This window comes from Drosophila sulfurigaster, chromosome X (genome assembly GCF_023558435.1).
Source record: "Drosophila sulfurigaster albostrigata strain 15112-1811.04 chromosome X, ASM2355843v2, whole genome shotgun sequence".
In the NCBI taxonomy this organism is placed as follows: Eukaryota; Metazoa; Arthropoda; class Insecta; order Diptera; family Drosophilidae; genus Drosophila; species Drosophila sulfurigaster.
The window spans coordinates 20286869-20306541 of record NC_084885.1 but is presented as its reverse complement, the minus strand read 5'-3'; the positions used below and the strand labels follow the sequence as shown (position 1 = coordinate 20306541).

Genomic DNA, 19673 nt, shown 5'->3' with positions numbered 1-19673 from the left:
GAAAAACAATGAAATTGCCTGTAAATTTCAAAAATTGCCAAGTTTAATATTACTTCTCCAAACAGGAATAATATGACATTATTCAAAATTCGGAGAAATAAACCCAGAGACCTAAATTCATTATATGTTTCGACACAAAAAAGAAAATTTAATTGCTATAATATTCCGATTTATTTCAATAAAAAAAAACTTTCAAATCAATATCAAGCTAATCCATTAGTCAAAATATTGGGACACCAAAACTAATTCCTTTTTCAGTTTAGACCAACCAACGGCTCTGGCCACAGACGCAAACTCTGATCTTGTTCTCAATGGCCTGCAGTTGAGCCAAGAGATCCTTGCAAAGTTCTCCTTGCTCAGGACAACCAGGACAGGCCTTGCCAGCAGGACCACATGGCTCACATGGCCTCCATGGTCTGGTTGGTCTTGGTCTGCGGGTTGTTGGTCTTGGTCGACGAGTTGTGGTCCTGCGAGTGGTCCTGCGGGTGGTTCTGCGAGTAGTCCTGCGAGTAGTTCTGCGGGTGGTCCTGCGAGTTGTCTTGTGTGTTGTCCTACGAGTGGTCCTGGGAGTAGTCTTGCAAGTGGTTGGAGGCGGTCTGGTTGTCCTGCAAGTGGTTGGTGGGGGTCTGGTTGTGCTGCAAGTAGTTGGTGGGCGTCTGGTTGTGCTGCAAGTGGTTGGTGGGGCTCTGGTGGTTGACTTTGTGCAACCACAGTCCTCCTGCGGAGATGTTCCCTCGGAGGAGTCGATGAAACTCAAGAGCAAGAAGCTCGCTGAAAGAAAATGATTTATTTACCAGATTAGAGCAGGTCCTTCATCCACAAAAAGATGCTTTTGCTTAAGGAACAGTCGTAAAAGTCTTACCAATAAGACAGGCAATAGCAATTTTCATAATGGATCACAATGCAATTCGAAGCAAAGGAAGAATCTGATGATTTCTAGGGCTCAGCTTGGCTAATTTATAGTAAGATTTTTACAAGGAACATTATAAATTTGTATAAATAGAACAATTGTGCAAATAGCTTGTTCAAATAAATTGATCTTTCTTTGTAAACTCTTACAGCAAGTATTGAATGGTAAAATGAGAAATGTTTTAATAACATATATTAATACTGGAATAAGCTGGTGAAATATTTATTTACTCAAATATTTTTATGCGAAATTTTGTTTTAACTGAATCTCGGTATTTCCATAAATTTTGCAGGGAAATCTTCACGTGTATTTAGTAAATATAAATATATGTACATACCTCCAAGTGGAGGTATTCGAATCTATAAAAGTTGAAATTGTTATAAAGTTCCAAAGCAGATTTTTTAATTTCTATTGAACATATATTAGCATAGCATGATCCCACATATCATCAGATTAAACAATATTTTGGTTTCGATTTTCTTATTAGACATTTTCTCTATTCATTAGTTATGCGTAAAACGCACTCTATGGTATATTTTAAATGCAGTACTATATCAATATGCCAAATATAGCATTCGGTATATCTTTTAGTATTTTGCAGTATATTAATTTGGTATATTTCAAAATTAATACTGCAGTGTTTTGCTTGGGTGGGAGGTATCTTACTTGTTACTTTCTTACTTGTTAAGTTTATTATCGGATCCACATTTAAAAGACTTTTATTTATGTAGTCAATACTAGATCATTATTTATCAGATTCCATATGGAACATATTATTCCTTCATGTACAATGTAAAAATATTCAACTAAATTAGGCTTCAATTTTAATAATAGATTCTCAGCTCATTCAGTATAATTCGGTGGCAGTTAAAATCTTATTACTAAATCTGAAGACTTGATCTAATAGAAGATTGAAGTCTAACTTCCATAAATTATAGTACATAACATTTATGGAATTATCATTATCTAAAAAAATTTTACAAGTTTCAGATTATGCAATATAATAAATATTTATTTTTTAGTGAATTTAAAATACAATAATAATTTAATCAACTCAGTCAAATAGGGGTCCAGATTCATCATTCAAAGTCGTAGCTGACTTTTTCACTTTACAACAGCCAGGCACTTTGACCACAGACGCAGGCCCTGATCCTCTTCTCAAGTTTCTCCAGCTGGGCCAAGAGCTCCTTGCAGAGTTCTCCTTGCTCTGGGCAGCCAGGGCAGGCCTTGCCACCAGGACCACATGGACGGCATGGCTTCCATGGCTTGGTTGGTCTTGGCTTGCGAGTTGACCATGGTCTACGAGTTGTAGTCCTGCGGGTGGTTCTGCGAGTGGTCCTGCGGGTGGTTCTGCGAGTGGTCCTGCGTGTTGTCCTGCGAGTTGTCCTGCGAGTTGTCTTGTGTGTGGTCTTGGGAGTAGTCTTGCGTGTGGTTGGAGCGGGTCTGGTTGTCCTACAAGTGGTTGGAGGGGGTCTGGTTGTCCTGCAAGTGGTTGGAGCGGGTCTGGTTGTCCTGCATGTGGTTGGGGCTCTGGTGGTTGACTTTGTGCAACCACAGTCTTCCTTTGGTGAAGTTCCCTCGGAGAAGTCGACGAAGCTCAAGAGCAAGAAGCTCGCTGAAAATAAGGAGAATTGGGTGGTCAGGTTAATAAGTCATTTGTTTGCTTAGGATTGGATGTATTACCAATAACACAGGCAATGGCTAGTTTCATGATGAGAACTGATGATTGGAACTGATGTTTTCTGCTGTAGCAGTTAGGGTTTAAATAGGACTCGCCTTAATATTCGGCTGAAGCACGTGCTAACATATTTTTAGAGTCGAACAATTGCACAAATAAATTATATAAATAAGTGCAACTTATGTTTTATTATTGTCGATTGTTTAGCCAGGTTTTCAATTGTTCCTGCTCATGTTAAAATTAGCAATGATGATGACGAGAATAGAGTTTTGCCACGCGAGTGCAGTTTGTATAATATTATCATGTTTGGATACTACAACTAACTATGTATGATATATTAAAGAATAGGAAATTGTAACAAATACGTTGAATATACAGGAAACGTTACACAAGAAAATATATTGCTGGGAAGACTATCTATCTACTATCTTTATTTGCTGATGAATATTTTTCCCCTTTAAAATTTATTCTATGTCCTATTATTCGCTCAAAGTGTCACTACATTAAATATATATTTTCAATTTCAAAATAATTCCAATGCAATTTAAGTTTTTATATTATTTTTTTTATGTTTTTGTGATTTAATAACTTTCGATTCGAGTTAGCTTGAAAATCGATGAAGAAATTCATTAATGAAAAACTTATCTTGCATTAATTATTGACAAAAACTTAAAGTCTATGACTCTTAACTATTTCTATTAAAAAACAAGTAAGAAAGTTACAGTCGAGTGTGCTCGACTGTGAGATACCCGCTACCCATTTTTAATAAAGGTAAAATATTGCGGTATCATTTTCAAAATATACCGAAAATACTAAAAAAAAAACTAAAAATATACTAAATGGTATGTTTGGTATATCGATATAGTACACCATTCAAAATGTGCCATAAACGGCACAATGTGCCAGATTGTCGGCCAAAGCAACTCAGACCCCTAGTAAGTAGGGGTTTTCCTTAATAACTTCCACAATTTTTATCTGATCGCAACCAAATCAACCAAAAAAAAAGGAGGCATCTCCGACCCTATAAAGTATATATATTCTTGATCAGCGTCAACAGCCGAGACGATATAGCCATGTCCGTCTGTCCGTCCGTCCGTCCGTATAAACACCTAGATCTCAGAGACTATAAGAGATAGAGCTATAATTTTTTTTCGACAGCATTTGTTATGTTTGCACGCAGATCAAGTTTGTTTCAAATTTTTGCCACGCCCACTTCCGCCCCCGGAAATCAAAAAAATCGAATAACAAGCGTAATTTTGGTATATACTATAATTGCTATAGTAGTTATCATTCCTGAAAATTTGGTTGCGATCAGATAAAAATTGTGGAAGTTGTTAAAGAAATACTTTTGTATGGGCAAAAACGCCTACTTACTAGGGGTCTGAGTTGCTTTGGCCGACAATCTGGTACATTGCGCCGTCTATGGTATATTTTGAATGGTGTGCTGTATCGATATACCAAACATACCATTTAGTATATTTTTAGTATTTTTTTAGTATTTTCGGTATATTTTGAAATAATAACGCAATATTTTGCCCCTATTAAAAATGGGTAGCGGGTATCTCACAGTCGAGCACACTCGACTGTAACTTTCTTACTTGTTAGTATTTTTGCAGTATATTCGGTATATTTTGAGAAAAATACCACAAAATATATTTCTTTTAATCAAAATGGGAGCGGGTATCTCACAGTCGAGTACACTCGACTATAACTTTCTTACTTGTTTTTAATTGAAATTTAACTTAAGTTTCATCAAACAATTTATTAAAAATTTTTTCTGCTCAGTATTTCAAAGTGCAATCTTCGAAAATTTCCACGACATTCAACCCATTTTGAAATAGAAGCGTGAAATGGAAAAACACGCTGTTTCTTTAATAGTTTCGTTATGTAAAAACATCTTGTTACCATTAAGATAAATAGAGAAGCTCAACAATTTGCATGTGCTACTGAAATTCGTATTTCCATGATTATTCAACAAATTATTTTTAATTAAAAGGATCACCAGAGCACAAAAAAGGGAGAAATTTAAAAAAACGACTGATTTTGCATAATATATTTATGAGGAATGAAAATGAAAAGGAATGTAAATACAACTATGGTAATAAACTCTAAAAACTATATAGAAAACGAGTAAATCTGATATATCAGGAATGAGAAATAAAGCTATACAATTTCTTGATAGTCAAAACAGTATTAATTTTTATGCCATAATATTCGGATTTATTTCAATTAAAAAAAAAAACATTTAAATGGATCAATCAATATACATTAGAAAAAAGCTATAGGGGAAAATACTGCTTCCATTTTCATCTTATACCAACCAGCGGCTCTGGCCACAGACGCAAACTCTGATCTTGTTCTCAATGGCTCGCAGTTGAGCCAAGAGATCCTTGCAGAGTTCTCCTTGCTCAGGACAACCAGGACAGGCCTTGCCAGCAGGACCACATGGCTCACATGGCCTCCATGGTCTGGTTGGTCTTGGTCTGCGGGTTGTTGGTCTTGGTCGACGAGTTGTGGTCCTGCGAGTGGTCCTGCGGGTGGTCCTGCGAGTGGTCCTGCGGGTGGTTCTGCGAGTAGTTCTACGAGTGGTTGGAGGGGGTCTGGTTGTCCTGCAAGTGGTTGGTGGGCGTCTGGTTGTGCTGCAAGTGGTTGGTGGGGCTCTGGTGGTTGACTTTGTGCAACCACAGTCTTCCTTCGGTGAAGTTCCCTCAGAGAAGTCGACGAAGCTCAAGAGCAAGAAGCTCGCTGGAAGAAAAAGATTTATTTACAAGATTAATAGCAGGTTCTTCATCCAAAAAGATGAAGAAAAGTCGTAGAAGTCTTACCAATAAGACAGGCAATAGCAATTTTCATGATGGATCACAATGCAATTCGAAGCAAAGGAAGAATCTGATACTTTCTAGAGCTCAGCTTGGCCAATTTATAGTAATATGGGTATCGCACAAATAGCATTATAAATATTTATAAATCGAACAATTGTGCTAATCAATTGTTTAAATAAACCAATACTGCATTTTTTTACATGTAGGCTTTTATTTCTAGGCGTGCATTGTGCATTGTTTTCAAGAAAGCTTTTTCTAGTGTAAATAAATATGATGATGCGGTGCATTTAACCAATCATTTATTTAAGTCATATTTTGAATATGCTACGAAGTATGCTAAGGTTTACTATGAAAAGCCATTTAGGATTTTTAGACCCGACATTTTTTTTTTAAGTCCCAAAGATACAAATGAGTGTTCTGGACTCCAAAGACTTATTAATCTAACTTAGGGAGGAGACTTGATTAGTAAAATATGTAAATAATATACCGAATATATGGTTTGGTAGTATAATATACTGTATCATATATTCAAACAACATATATTTTGAACCATTTTTTAACTATTTGCTAAATCAATAAATGTGTCAGAAACTTATTTTATAAAAAACAAATATCTCTTCAGGTAATATAGTTTAAGTAAACTATTAATTTTGTCGTTTAGTGCAGTTTATTTCATTTTTTTTATTTTACACTCATTATCATATGCACTTCATTTTTGGCTTATTAAATTATTTCTTCCAATCGCAATTCAAATATATTGAAATTTCCGTTTGGTATATTTTACAAAGAGTACTGCAAATATAGCCTCTATGTATTTTATAGTACTTTAATTTGATCTCGAACACTCGATTGTAGCTTTTTTAGTTGTTTTTCAATTATTTTGGCATGTAGTTAAAATGGAAAACATGATTGATTTGCCTGTTAGTTTATGAAATAAATTATATGACCAAAAGTGCCTACTTGCTAGGGGTTTGAATACAGTACTGTATATATACAGTATACAAAAAAAACAATTGGTTTAATGCTATTATTTTTTCAGTGTATTAATTCGGTGCATTTTAAAATAAATACTTAAGCTTTTTTCCAAAAAAAGGTAGCGAGTATCTCATAGTCAAACATACTCGACGGTAGCTTTTTTCTTGTTTGAAAATAATGTTAGCTCCATTGCTCAAAGTATCTGAGATCTGAGTGTTAAAATATTAATACATTGTCTCTCCTGTTATCGCTGGTCAAGAATCAATATAATCTACGATTTGCTTAGACCAGAAACTTATAAAACCAATTCTCGGTCAAAAACCACATTACTATTTTTGTATTTTACTGAGGCATAGAGAGTATCAATTGAATCAAACTCTAAAACAGGGGTGCTCAAATTCGTCTTATGGCAGTGCGTTTACTAACACAGACACAAGAAAACGTGTACATATGTAGCGGCGCTTTTGTGTTGGGGCGCAGCTGTGCACTGAGAGAAATTCCGATTGTATTTTGTGTTTACATCTAGAACTACGAAGCATATTTCGCATTATATTCACATTTAAAGTTATTGGTAAAAAAAAGTGCTCTCCAATTCATCACTCATTTTTCTAACCCACCAAAAAATTTAACATAACATTTACGATGGTCGGCCACGAAATAAATCAAAACCCAACCCAGACAGAAGAATAAGTTCCAGTGCATGTGTTCGAGAAAAAAACAAAAACAAAATACATTGCGGTCAGCGAAGCGTGACGACGGAAAGAGATGGAATGGAGAAACAAGCAAAATTGTTTTTGTTTCGCATGCAAATCGAAGCTCATATGCACGGTGCGTATGGGCGCACTAGCCATAAGCACAGAGCATCTACAAAAACAAAAGTGCACTCAGTGTATAGGCGTTGAGCATCCCTGCTCTAAAATAAGTAAGGTCTCACTTAATCCATATATAACATTTGGCATTCGTATTCCTTAACATTGGGGTGAAGCTTTGATAGCTTGCTTACATTTGAAAAAAAAAAAACATCATTTATTATTGTTAGAAGTATGAAATTTTCTATTTATTAATGTGACAAGAATTTAATTAACAAATTCATCTACTCTACTCATTAATGAAAAAAAAAGTGAGAAATGCTTTCTGCTTTGTTTATGGCTTACAACAGCCAGCGACTCTGTCCACAAACGCAGGCCCTGATGTTGTCCCTAAGGGCTTTAATTTTAGCCAAGAGCTCCCTGCATAGGTCTCCCTGCTCGGGGCAGCCAGGACAACGCGGGCCAGCTGGACCACATGGAGGACATGGCCTCCATGGTCTGGTTGGTCTCCATGGTCTGGTCGGCCTTGGTGGCCTGGTTGGCTTAGGTGTGGTTGTCTCAGGTGTTGTTGGTTCGCAGGTTGTTGTCATCCGGGTCGTAAGAGGTTCTCGAGTGCTTGTCTCGCAGCCACAGTCTTCGGTTCCTTCCGAAAGATCGACAAAGTTGAAGAGCAGGAAGCTCGCTGAAAGTAGAGAAGTTGTATTGCAAATTCAATTTGTGAGTTGTATTCCAATACTTACCAATAAGACAGGCAATGGTTAGTTTCATGATGTTTTTGCTGGATCTCTGGATACCGAACTGATGATTTCGATGTCTCCATTTGGCCGTTATATAGGACTGTTCAGTGACCACGTGCCATCATAAAATTGGAATACTTGATTTGCACAATTGCGCAAATACTTTTTAAATATGTTTCCAACATTCTTTGTGAAATGAAACATTTGTTTTGATGCGTATTTTTGATTGCATACAAGCAGGCAAAAATATTTTTTTGGAATACGGACGGGAGCATTATACTTATGCTTATAATTGTACAACATATGCTGATTTTTTTTGTCAATTCGTAATGTTGAAAACATTCATAACCAAAATAGAATAGCGTAGAATTGCTTCATTCATTATCTGTTAATCGTTTTACACTACACAACACTTAAACTAAGTTATTGATACGCAACACTGAACACTTAAATTAAGTAAACATTGCGTGCTTTACAACACTTAAAGAAGTATGAATAGGGAAAAAATTTGGGTCTCACTTGTGGGTGATTGACGCTAGAAGGAATTTTGTAAAATAGGACAAATCTGATTAAATTTAACGATTAACGAAAAGAAAGAAAGAAATAAAGTAAAGAAAGAAAACAAAACAGTAGATTTATATTCTCACTCTAGGTTACCAAATATAAGAACAACATTCTAAAAGATCTAGTGTTACTTTTCTTGTTGGAGTATTGAAAACTATTTTGAAATTCAAATACCATAAGACAACTTTAGTAATATTTTCCGTAAAATACGAATCTTCATTTAAAAGTTTATACTGTACTTCTTCTTAAACCTAGACAGCGATTTAGGAATACGCATAGACAAAATTCTAAACCTTGTCTCAGAGACTATAAGAGATAGAATTAACATTCTTTTTCAGCAGCATTTTTATGTTTGCACGCAGATCAAATTTATTTACAAATTTTTGTATAAACAATGATAGTATACATAGTATAGTATAGTATCCTGAGAACTGTATTGTGATTAGATGAAAATTGAAGAAATTATTTAAGAAAAACTTTTGTATGGCAAATTTCGCCTACTGTAAGGTCTGAGCTGCTTTGGTTGATAATTTGGTATATTTTGACCTCTACAGTGGCACTTTAATGATATATTAAATATTGCCCTTGGTATATTTCAGTATTTTTGTGGTATGTTATTTGGTATATTTGAAGAATTTTTAGATGATATCTATTGTCTTAATAATACCAAAATGGATAAAAAACCGCAAAGTTATTCAAGCAAAAATTTTGTATAACATCAGACAGTGTGACCATATATGTATGGTATGTTTTATACCCTATATATTGTAAATGCATGGAAAACTTTATTTTTCGTATAATTTTAGTCGATATTCAGTAAATATATATGTTTATTTCAGGGGTTAAGTCGCCATCACACTAAATTTTTTTTTTTTTAATTGCTTAACGATCAGTAAAACACTCTTGATTGCAGATTTTCCACTTATAAATTTGAAAATTTTGCTAGATATAACAATTAAATTTCAATTTAATATGTACAATGGAATAGAAACCTTATTGTTGAAAGGGTCCCCCCTCTAGATAGAAAATAAAAAATGTTTAATTTCTCTGCAACAATAATATAGTTTTTAATTAGATAACAAATAACTCATTTCTATCAGTAAATTCAAATAGAAGTCCATGGTCAACAATCAAGTGCGGTGCGGTGCGGTATCTTCTTGTCGATTTTAGACCAACCAACGGCTCTCGCCACAGACGCAAACTCTGATCTTCTTCTCAATGGCTTCCAATTGAGCCAAGAGGTCCTTGCAGAGCGGTCCTTGCTCTGGGCAGCCAGGGCAGGCTCTACCTCCGGGACCACATGGCTGGCAACGATCCCATGGCTTGGTTGGCCTTGGAGATGGTCTGCGAGTAGTCCTGCGGGTGGTTCTACGCGTTGTCCTGCGAGTGGTTGGTGTAGGTGGGCGAGTGGGTAGTGTAGGTCGTGTACGAGTGGGTGGTGGAGGTGGGCGAGTGGGTAGTGTAGGTCGTGTACGAGTGGGTGGTGGAGGTGGACGAGTGGGTAGTGTAGGTCGTGTACGAGTGGGTGGTGGAGGTGGACGAGTGGGTATTGTGGGGCACTTGGTGGGTGCCTTCGTGCAACGAGTGGTTGTTGATTTAGTGCAACCACAACCTCCCTCAGAGACGTCGATGCAGTTGATGAGCAAGAAGCTCGCTGAAAATAGATTATTCGATGTATTCAATGTCAGATCCTTACAGTTTTCCGAGCCAAGAGAACAATCGTATTACCAATAAGACAGGCAATGGTGAATTTCATGATGGATCACAGTACTTCTCGAAGGGAGGAAAGAATCTGATGCATTTTGGGGCTCAACATTGCCAATTTATAGTAATCCTCCCAGTACTCTATCTGCTATAATATTTACATATCGAACAATTGTGCAAATAAGTTTTAAAAATAATTTAAACTAGGGCAGTGCAATAATTATTAAAGGCTAATCAATTATGCGATGTCTCTCCATCCATTCTTCTTTATGTTTTCATGCAATCTTTGGGTTTCAGTCTTCAAACTATCAACCTCTAATTTTGCCTGCAGTACCTCTTTGTAAGATTTTCATAAACTTACAAGCGAGTAATGATCACCGAAAGTATTTATATAGAGTAACAAGTTTCCATTTATTTTCTTTTGTTTTCGATAGGTCAGAAAGGGTATTAAATCATCGGACTGCCGAAAAATGTATTCTTTGTGGCAATATTTATTAATCAATATTTGGATAATCGAGTTCGTATTTATTCAACTTTAAATTTTAAGTATCCATAAATGCAGCTGCTGTGAGCGCACATTTCAAAAAGATCCAATTAAATTACTTGCATTTGCACAAGTTTTGAGCTATTCGTTTAAATAAATATGTTTTTCATAATGACTCACAGTCTAGTTACTAGTTTTACAAATTAAATTTTATATTTTTAACTAATTTCACTAAAAATATTTAAAATAAGAGATCCTGACAATTATATTATATAGATAGATAGATATAGATATAGATATAAATATAGATATATGTAGATATAGATATATGTAGATATAGATATAGATATAGATATAGATATAGATATAGATATAGATATAGATATAGATATAGATATAGATATAGATATAGATATAGATATAGATATAGATATAGATATAGATATAGATATAGATATAGATATAGATATAGATATAGATATAGATATAGATATAGATATAGATATAGATATAGATATAGATATAGATATAGATATAGATATAGATATAGATATAGATATAGATATAGATATAGATATAGATATAGATATAGATATAGATATAGATATAGATATAGATATAGATATAGATATAGATATAGATATAGATATAGATATAGATATAGATATAGATATAGATATAGATATAGATATAGATATAGATATAGATATAGATATAGATATAGATATAGATATAGATATAGATATAGATATAGATATAGATATAGATATAGATATAGATATAGATATAGATATAGATATAGATATAGATATAGATATAGATATAGATATAGATATAGATATAGATATAGATATAGATATAGATATAGATATAGATATAGATATAGATATAGATATAGATATAGATATAGATATAGATATAGATATAGATATAGATATAGATATAGATTTAGATTTAGATATAGAAAAAGGTTTGCATTGTAGTAAACCGAGGATTTGTGGCACTTATTGTCCGATATTTGATTAGTGTTATTAGAATGAATGCTGGGCATCATCCCTAATGATCACTGCAGTAAATGAAATTAGTTCTGCGTCAAATAAGCACAGGAACAACTTCTCTGCAAATGTCCTACGTTATGGAGACTTCGGCTGCGGTACTTTAAATCACCGTCTTTGACAACGCTCTTGGGGTTCTGCTGGCTTTCGCCAATAATCAATTCATGTCAAGTGACTTTACATCTACGAACCTTTCCAGGACCACCTTGCTCTAATTCTCTTGAGTCAGTCGATTCAACCTAAACTATTTAAATTAAGAATCGATGTCTGCATATAAATTTAAAATCCAAAAAGGATCGACAAACCAATACGAAAGTATTTTATAGCGTTCGAATTGTTAATAATCCAAAAACATATAATTTATTTATTATACCCGCTAGCCATAGAAAGTATTATAACTTTGTGTCTGCAGGAAATGTATGCAACAGGGCGAAAAATCCATCTCCAACCCTATGAAGTATATATGTACATCAGCGTCAACAGCCGAGACGATATAGCCATGTACAATCTATCCGTCTGTCTCTCTGTCCGTCCGTATAAACTCCTATTTCTCAGAGACTAAAGGAGATAGAGATATAATTTGTTTTCGATATATTTTGAATATAGTACCTAAAATATCCTTTGATATATTTATAATATTTTTGTGGTGTATTAATTTGGAATATATTCAAATTAATACCGCACTATTTAGCTTTTATTCAAAATGGGTAGCTGGTATCTCAAAGCCGAGCACACTCGACTGTAGCTTTCTTACTTGTTTCATTTTATATTCTTAATTTAATAATAGTTAATATAGTTCATGCAATTAGCATTACAGCAAATTGCAATAAGAGAAATTCATTTCACATCTATATTTACTACTATAAAAAAAAACTTAGTTTAAAATTAGCAAAGCTAGTAAAAAGTCGAGAATTAATATGCAACAATATCTAATTTTTATTAAATCAACAAAATTGTACCAATTAATTAACAAAATCGAGCGCGTTAGTCAAGTGTTCGTGTCGTAATTCCTTCAATTTTCATCTTAGACCAACCAACGGCTCTGACCGCAGACACAAACTCTGATCAGGTCCTCGAGTTCCTTGATTTGGGCCAACAACTCTTCGCAGAGCTTCGGTTGCTCTGAGCAGCCAGGACAAGCTCTACCTCCAGGGCCACATGGCTTGCATGGCGACCATGGCTGGGTTGGCCTTGGAGTAGTAGTTCTTGGAGTGGTTCTACGAGTAGTCCTGCGAGTGGTCCTGCGAGTGGTCCTGCGAGTGGTCCTGCGGGTGGTCCTGCGAGTGGTCCTGCGGGTGGTCCTGCGAGTGGTCCTGCGAGTGGTCCTGCGGGAAGTCCTGCGGGTGGTTCGTGTAGGTGGGCGAGTGGGTCGTGTAGGTCGTGTACGAGTGGGTAGTGTAGGTGGGCGAGTGGGTAGTGTGGGTCTGCCAGTGGGTCGTGTAGGCCGTGTACGAGTGGGTAGTGTAGGTGGGCGAGTGGGTAGTGTGGGTCTGCCAGTGGGTGGTGTAGGTCTACGAGTGGGTATTGTGGGGCATTTGGTGGGTGCCTTCGTGCAACGAGTTGTCGTTGATTTAGTGGGGCAACCACAACCTCCCTCAGAGACGCCGATGCAGTTGATGAGCAAGAAGCTCGCTGAAAATAGATTATTCGATGTATTAAATGTCAGATCCCTACAGTCTTCCGAGCGAAGAGAACAATCGTATTACCAATAAGACAAGCAATGGTGATTTTCATGATGGATCACAGTACTTCTCAAAGGGAGGAAAGAATCTGATGCATTTTGGGGCTCAACTTTGCCAATTTATAGTACTGCTATCAGTTATAATATTTACATATCGAACAATTGTGCAAATAAGTTATAAAAATAAATGAAACTATGGCATCGATCAATTTATAGCCACGTCTGTCTGTCCGTTCCTCGCTCTATATGATTTGGTGCAACTTTTATTGATAGTCTTCAAACTCCTAACATGAAATTTAATTCAGGAAAATTCATACAGAAAATCAAGTTAGCAAATCTTGATCGTTAAAGTAAAGTAACATTTTTTTGCTTTATTTCCTATTCTTTAGATATTTCTTAAAGAGTATTAAGTCAACGTCGTCCCTAAAAGTTTATTCTTCGTGTCAATATTTAACGATCAATATTTGTATAATTGGGTATTCATTAAATTTTAAAGTTATCATACATGCAGCTGCTATGAGTGCACTTTTTAAAAAGATCCAATTAAAGTTCTTGAATTTATAAAAATTTCGAGTTATTCCTTTAAGTAAATAAATAATAAAATAAATAAATATTACTATTCGATGCCTGAGATACCCGCTACCCATTGTGAATAAAAGCATATAGGCGCGGTATTATTTTTTAACTATACCAACATAAAATTAATACCGCAAAAATAATTTTAAAAATATACCAAAGGCTACATTTGGTATATTTACATAGTACTGCAGTCAAAATATACCATAGAGTGCGAAATATACCAGATTATCAGCCACAGCAACTAACCATAGAAAGTTGACGTTTTTGCACATAAAAAAGTATTTCTTAAAAACCTACAGTTTTTATCTGACCGCATCAATATTCTCAGGAATCTTAAATACTATTGTTATTATACATATGTACCAAAAAACCGTGTTAAAATGTAATATAGAGTATACATATAAATTAACAGAAGGGAATAAACTTCCTTATACTCGTACATTAATTATATCCTCTATTTCTCTGCTAAAAGTTCTATAATAATTCTAGTACTAGTAAAATAAACTTTGATAGTAGCACATCAAATTTTTGTTGTTAGCTTTAAATAGTTTAAAAACTAATGTGGATAGTAAAACTTCAAGAACTAATATGCAAACATTATAAAATTTTATTCAAACAAAAACAAAACTGAAACCAAGTAATTAACAAAATCGTGACCGTATTCAATTGTCATTGCCGTAGTTCCTTTTCGATCTTAGAGCAACCAACGACTCTGGCCACAGACACAAACTCTGATCTGGTCCTCGAGTTCCTTCAGTTGGGCCAATAGCTCCTCGCAGAGCTGTGGTTGCTCTGAGCAGCCAGGACAAGCTCTTCCTCCAGGGCCACATGGCTTGCATGGCGACCATGGCTGGGTTGGTGGGGGAACGGTCCTGAGGGGGCAACCGATGCCTGCCTCGGAGAAGTCAACGAAGCTCAAGACCAAGAAGCTAGCTGCAAATGAAGAATTTATTAAATGTTATTTTCATCAGATCCTTGACTTCTTCGCCAAGATCGGTGGCATTACCAATAAGACAGGCAATGGAAATTTTCATATTGAATGTTATGCTTCGATTACTGCACTTCTCAAGGTGAAGATGGAAACTGATACTTTTTCCAACATGAGTTTCCCGTTATATAGGATCTCTCGACACATTTCCGTTGGCCACGTGCCGTAACAATGATTGCGTATCGAACAATTGCGCAAATAAATGTTTTAAATATAAATACCACTAAATTTTCCACTCAGTGAGGAAAGAATCTTATGCATTTTAAGGCTAAACTTTGTCAATTTTCAGTAATGTTCATGGTACTTTTTCTGTTATAATATTTACATATAGAACAACTGTGCAAATAAGTTGTAAAATATAAATGACCTAGTTAATCGTTAAGTTCATGATCTGGGTAATGAATAACATCCATCTATAAGATTTTATGCAAACTTTGTTCATTAGTCTTCAAACTACCAACATGAAATTTGATGAACCATCTCTTGCTAAGATTCTTATAAAAGAAAGGTTCAATCGAGTTTACTCGACTTTATGATACCCGCTATCCATTTTTAATGAAAGCAAAACATTGTGATATTATTCTAAATGTTCTAATAATATACTAAATTAATATATTACAAAAGTAGTAAAATATACCAAAGGTTATATTTGGTATATTCATTTGGTATTACAATGCAAATATACCAAAAAGAGAACAAATTATACTAGATTGTCAGCCAAAGTATCGAATACCCGTAGTAAGAAGGCGAGGTTTCCATACATATGTAACTACTTCCTAAATAACTTATACAGATAAACTTCCAGGAATCATAACAACTGGAATTTGAATTCTATTTATCAAAAATTGCGGCTTAAGCTTTAAAATGTAGCTTGTTTTTTAAATTTTTTCGATTTGGTGGAGGCGTAAGTAGGCGTGGAAAAAATTTGAAACAAACTTGATCTCGGTGGTAACAAAACAAGTGCTATCAAAAAAAAATTTTTTGTCTATCTCTTTTAGTGTCTGAGATCTGGGTGTTCATACAGACGGACGGACGGACAGACATGACTAGATCGTCTCGGCTGTTAACGCTGATCAAGAATATATGTATATACTTTATAGGATCGGAGATTCCTCCTTCTCCCTGTTGCACTTCCTACCCTATGGGTAGTACATAAAATAGCAAGCTAATAATGCAAGGATCATTAAAGTAAAGAAACATAAATCATGGGAATTTCGAAAAGTTTATTCTTAGTGTCAATATTTATCGATGGATACTTGGATAATCGAGTTTGTAGGGATTATAATTGTTATGAGTGCACTTTTCAAAAAGATCCAATTAACATACTTGAATTTATATAAAGAATAACTTAAATTCTTTTCGGTAAATATAATTAAAATAATGCAAGAATCGAAATACGTATTATACGTAATCCAAAGATCATATTTTATTCGCTTTCTTAAAATTTTCAAGTTTTAAAATTTACGCAGGTAATATAGATAAATTAAATTATAGCTTAGATTGAGAATTATAAAAATATACATTACAAAGGTTACCATTATTTGTTCCCTCTGTTTCTCTACCAACAATTTCATATTAATGAAATTAATTTTCAATAGTTTAAAATTAAAGAATCTGTAAAGATCTATTTTTTGTTTTCGTTTTCAAAAGCTGTTATTTAAACTCCTTTATTTACAACTACAACAAAACTATGGATAATAAAACTTCAAGAATTAATATTTAACGATATTACATTTTTATTCAATCCAAAAAAAAAAAAAAACAATGAAAACAATTAATTAACAAAGTTGTGAACGTGTTCAATTATCATTGCCGTAGTTCCTTTTCGATCTTAGACCAACCAACGACTCTGGCCACAGACACAAACTCTGATCTGGTCCTCGAGTTCCTTCAGTTGGGCCAATAACTCCTCGCAGAGTTGTGGTTGCTCTGAGCAGCCAGGACAAGCTCTACCTCCGGGACCACATGGCTGGCATCGCGACCATGGCTGGGTTGGTGGGGGAACGGTCCTCAGGGGGCAACCGATGCCTGCCTCGGAGAAGTCAACGAAGCTCAAGACCAAGAAGCTGGCTGCAAGTAAAGGATGTGTTAATTTTTATTATTATCATCAAGTCCTTGACTTCCTCGCCAAGATCGGTGGCATTACCAATAAGACAGGCAATGGAAATTTTCATATTGAATGTTATGCTTCGATTACTGCACTTCTCAAGGTGAAGATGGAAACTGATACTTTTCCCAACATAAGTTTCCCATTATATAGGATCTCTCGACACATTTCCGTTGGCCACGTGCCGTAACAATGATTGCGTATCGAACAATTGCGCAAATAAATGTTTTAAATATAAATGCAACTAAATTTTCCACTCAAGCCTTTATTTAATCAGGTTTTTGGGGGTTGACTTTTAAACTGATGTAGTACAAGAAAGCGATGGCCCTTGTGCACCTAAAGCTTCAATCTTGAGTATTATCAAAACAAGGTCAACGGGGTCGACTTTATAGTATATCTATCACTGTAGTCTAATAAGAATATATTTCATATGATAATATTTGGAGAGTTTGTAGCTAATCGGCATCAGCTTTTTAAGCTAAATAACAATTTTTAAGATCTGTTTAAGGTTCCAAGTACATTTTAAAAGTAATTTTGATTGATTAGTTTGATTAAGAAATATGTACATATAGAAGAAACGTTTTTGGAATTCTCAAATTTTTTTGTTTTTTTTTGGTGATAGCTCAGTCATATTAATAAACAAGTAAGAAAGCTACAGTCGAGTGTACTCGACTATGAGATACCCGCTACCCATTTTGAATAAAAGAAATGTATTTTGCGGTATTTTCTCAAAAAAAAAAAAATACCGAATATACTACAAAAATACTTAAAATATACCAAATGGTATATTTGGTATATCGATATAGTACCACATTAAAAATACACCATAGACAGCACAATATACCAGATTGTCGGCAAAAGCAATAAGACCCCCAGTAAGTAAGCGTTTTTGCCCATACAAAAGTATTTCTTTAATAACTTCGACAATTTTTATCTGATCGCAACCAAATTTTCAGGAATCATAAATACTATAGTAGTTATTATATATATCAACTCTAACTTTAAAATTACGTTTGTTATTCGATTTTTTTGATTTGCAAGAGCGGAAGGGGGCGTGGCTCTATCTCTTATAGTTTTTGAGATCTAGGTGTTCATACGGACAGACGGACAGTCACACAGAAGGACAGACGAACATGGCTAGATCGTCTCGGCTGTTGACGCTGATCAAGAATATATAGTAGAATCCGGTTATAACGACGCCGCTTATAGCGTCCGTCCGGTTTTTGAGACGAAAATTCGATGACTTGGTGTGTCCCCATTCAAATTAAATAGATTAAAACATTAATTAGTTGAATTTTAAAAACCTATGGCAACCATAAAATAAACAAAATTTTATTTTTCAACTTTTGGATTCTACTGTATATAGATATATATAGAGTCGGAGATGCCTCGTTCTACCTGCTACATACATTTCCTGCCGGCACAAATTTATAATACCCTTCTACCCTATGGGTAGCGGGTATAATCAGTACTGCTGATTGGCTCCAACAAATGTTTTTTTTTTTATAAATGTATTTATTTACAACATGGTTTAAGTCAAAACAAATAGGCAAAATTTTGAATTTTTCAAGTTTGAAATTACTTTAACTTAAGAAGAACTTAAAATAAATATACTAATAGTTTGCGATACATTTGTCTCATCTAAAGAATAGAGAGAAAACTGCAATATTTATTCCGTGAATGCTAAGAACAGAGTAGTTCAAATTAGGGAGAGTTTACTGTATAAATGGTCGAACGATGTTACACAGAGATGAATACTGAGGAGTCGCGACAACAAGGAGCTTATGCCTAAGCTGCGGTTACATAGTGTGATTACGTAGTGTGCTTACGTCAATAGAAATGGGGATCCTTACGTTAAAGTGCACGAGAGCGTGCGAGTGAGAAAGCAAGTAGAGAGATCTGAGGCTCTTGTTGTTTTTGACTTTGTCATTTTCCTGTTTTGCTTTGCACTTCGCAACTTGTTTCGCCAGTTGCGCGTTGTTGTTGTTGTTGCTGTTGTTGTTGTTGTTGTTGCTGCACACACCAGCAGCAACGAGCAACGGCGAGAACAGCGCAGCAACAGTAAATGGCAGGAATACGAAAAACTACGCATTTCAAATCAAATTTTGACCCACATGTACACACACACACACACTCGCTCTCCCTCTAAGCGTGTGTGTGTGTGTGTATGTTTGTGAATACGCGACAGAGCATAACAACAACAATGTAAAACGACGAAATGACGGAAAGAAAAAAAATAAAAGATGTAAGACGACGCAACCAGAGACGAAACCCGAAAAAGTACAATGAACCTTCTTCAAAACTTTGCTGGGCGACTGCGACGTGGGCAGCGCAGTTGCAGCATTGTTGCAAGCTGCCCCTGCACACACACACACACACACACACACACACTCATATTTGTATGTGTAGGGAAACGCACAACAAAGTTGAAATGTAAGAGGAATTGTGAAAACAAACAATTTGCTGCTGCTGCTGCTGTTGCTGTTGCTGTGTTGTTGTTGGGGCTGCAAGTTTGCCCAGGGCTCAGGCGGCAGCTGCCACTCTTGCAGCGTCGCGGCAGAGGACAGCGCAGCCGCCGCA

General features: G+C 35.3%; 5 protein-coding genes across 15 annotated transcripts; all 5 read right to left on the bottom strand.

Moving 5' to 3' along the window:
- Window positions 1–156: 156 nt before the first annotated feature.
- LOC133847770 (salivary glue protein Sgs-3-like) lies at window positions 157–5516 on the bottom strand. Of its 5 annotated transcripts, none has more exons than XM_062282989.1 (2): window positions 5414–5485; window positions 157–771 (listed from the first exon to the last, which is right to left on the bottom strand). In XM_062282989.1, the coding sequence occupies exons 1-2, from the start codon at window positions 5439–5441 to the stop codon at window positions 260–262; spliced, it is 540 nt and encodes a 179-aa protein (XP_062138973.1). In that variant the 5' UTR covers window positions 5442–5485; the 3' UTR covers window positions 157–259. The 5 variants fall into 5 exon arrangements, with proteins under 5 accessions (XP_062138973.1, XP_062138972.1, XP_062138975.1 ...); XM_062282988.1 differs by lacking the exon at window positions 5414–5485 and adding an exon at window positions 863–970; XM_062282991.1 differs by lacking the exon at window positions 157–771 and adding an exon at window positions 1902–2525 and having other exon boundaries at window positions 5414–5481.
- A 1923-nt stretch (window positions 5517–7439) lies between these two features.
- On the bottom strand, window positions 7440–8015 carry LOC133848424 (salivary glue protein Sgs-3-like). Its single transcript, XM_062283979.1, has 2 exons — window positions 7935–8015; window positions 7440–7876 (listed from the first exon to the last, which is right to left on the bottom strand). The coding sequence occupies exons 1-2, from the start codon at window positions 7960–7962 to the stop codon at window positions 7536–7538; spliced, it is 369 nt and encodes a 122-aa protein (XP_062139963.1). The 5' UTR covers window positions 7963–8015; the 3' UTR covers window positions 7440–7535.
- A 1543-nt stretch (window positions 8016–9558) lies between these two features.
- Window positions 9559–13553, bottom strand: LOC133847766 (salivary glue protein Sgs-3-like). 7 transcript variants are annotated; one of them, XM_062282981.1, is made up of 3 exons: window positions 13445–13553; window positions 13140–13370; window positions 9559–9894 (listed from the first exon to the last, which is right to left on the bottom strand). In XM_062282981.1, the coding sequence occupies exons 1-3, from the start codon at window positions 13470–13472 to the stop codon at window positions 9662–9664; spliced, it is 492 nt and encodes a 163-aa protein (XP_062138965.1). In that variant the 5' UTR covers window positions 13473–13553; the 3' UTR covers window positions 9559–9661. The 7 variants fall into 7 exon arrangements, with proteins under 7 accessions (XP_062138965.1, XP_062138966.1, XP_062138964.1 ...); XM_062282982.1 differs by lacking the exons at window positions 13140–13370; window positions 13445–13553 and adding exons at window positions 9928–10149; window positions 10224–10327; XM_062282977.1 differs by lacking the exon at window positions 9559–9894 and adding an exon at window positions 12651–13118 and having other exon boundaries at window positions 13164–13370.
- Window positions 13554–14582: 1029 nt separating this feature from the next.
- LOC133847773 (salivary glue protein Sgs-7-like) lies at window positions 14583–15110 on the bottom strand. Its single transcript, XM_062282996.1, has 2 exons — window positions 15005–15110; window positions 14583–14931 (listed from the first exon to the last, which is right to left on the bottom strand). The coding sequence occupies exons 1-2, from the start codon at window positions 15030–15032 to the stop codon at window positions 14693–14695; spliced, it is 267 nt and encodes an 88-aa protein (XP_062138980.1). The 5' UTR covers window positions 15033–15110; the 3' UTR covers window positions 14583–14692.
- Window positions 15111–16698: 1588 nt separating this feature from the next.
- On the bottom strand, window positions 16699–17242 carry LOC133848142 (salivary glue protein Sgs-7-like). The gene is made up of 2 exons (XM_062283567.1): window positions 17133–17242; window positions 16699–17056 (listed from the first exon to the last, which is right to left on the bottom strand). Exons 1-2 carry the CDS (start codon window positions 17158–17160, stop codon window positions 16818–16820), a joined length of 267 nt encoding a protein of 88 aa, XP_062139551.1. The 5' UTR covers window positions 17161–17242; the 3' UTR covers window positions 16699–16817.
- Window positions 17243–19673: the final 2431 nt, after the last annotated feature.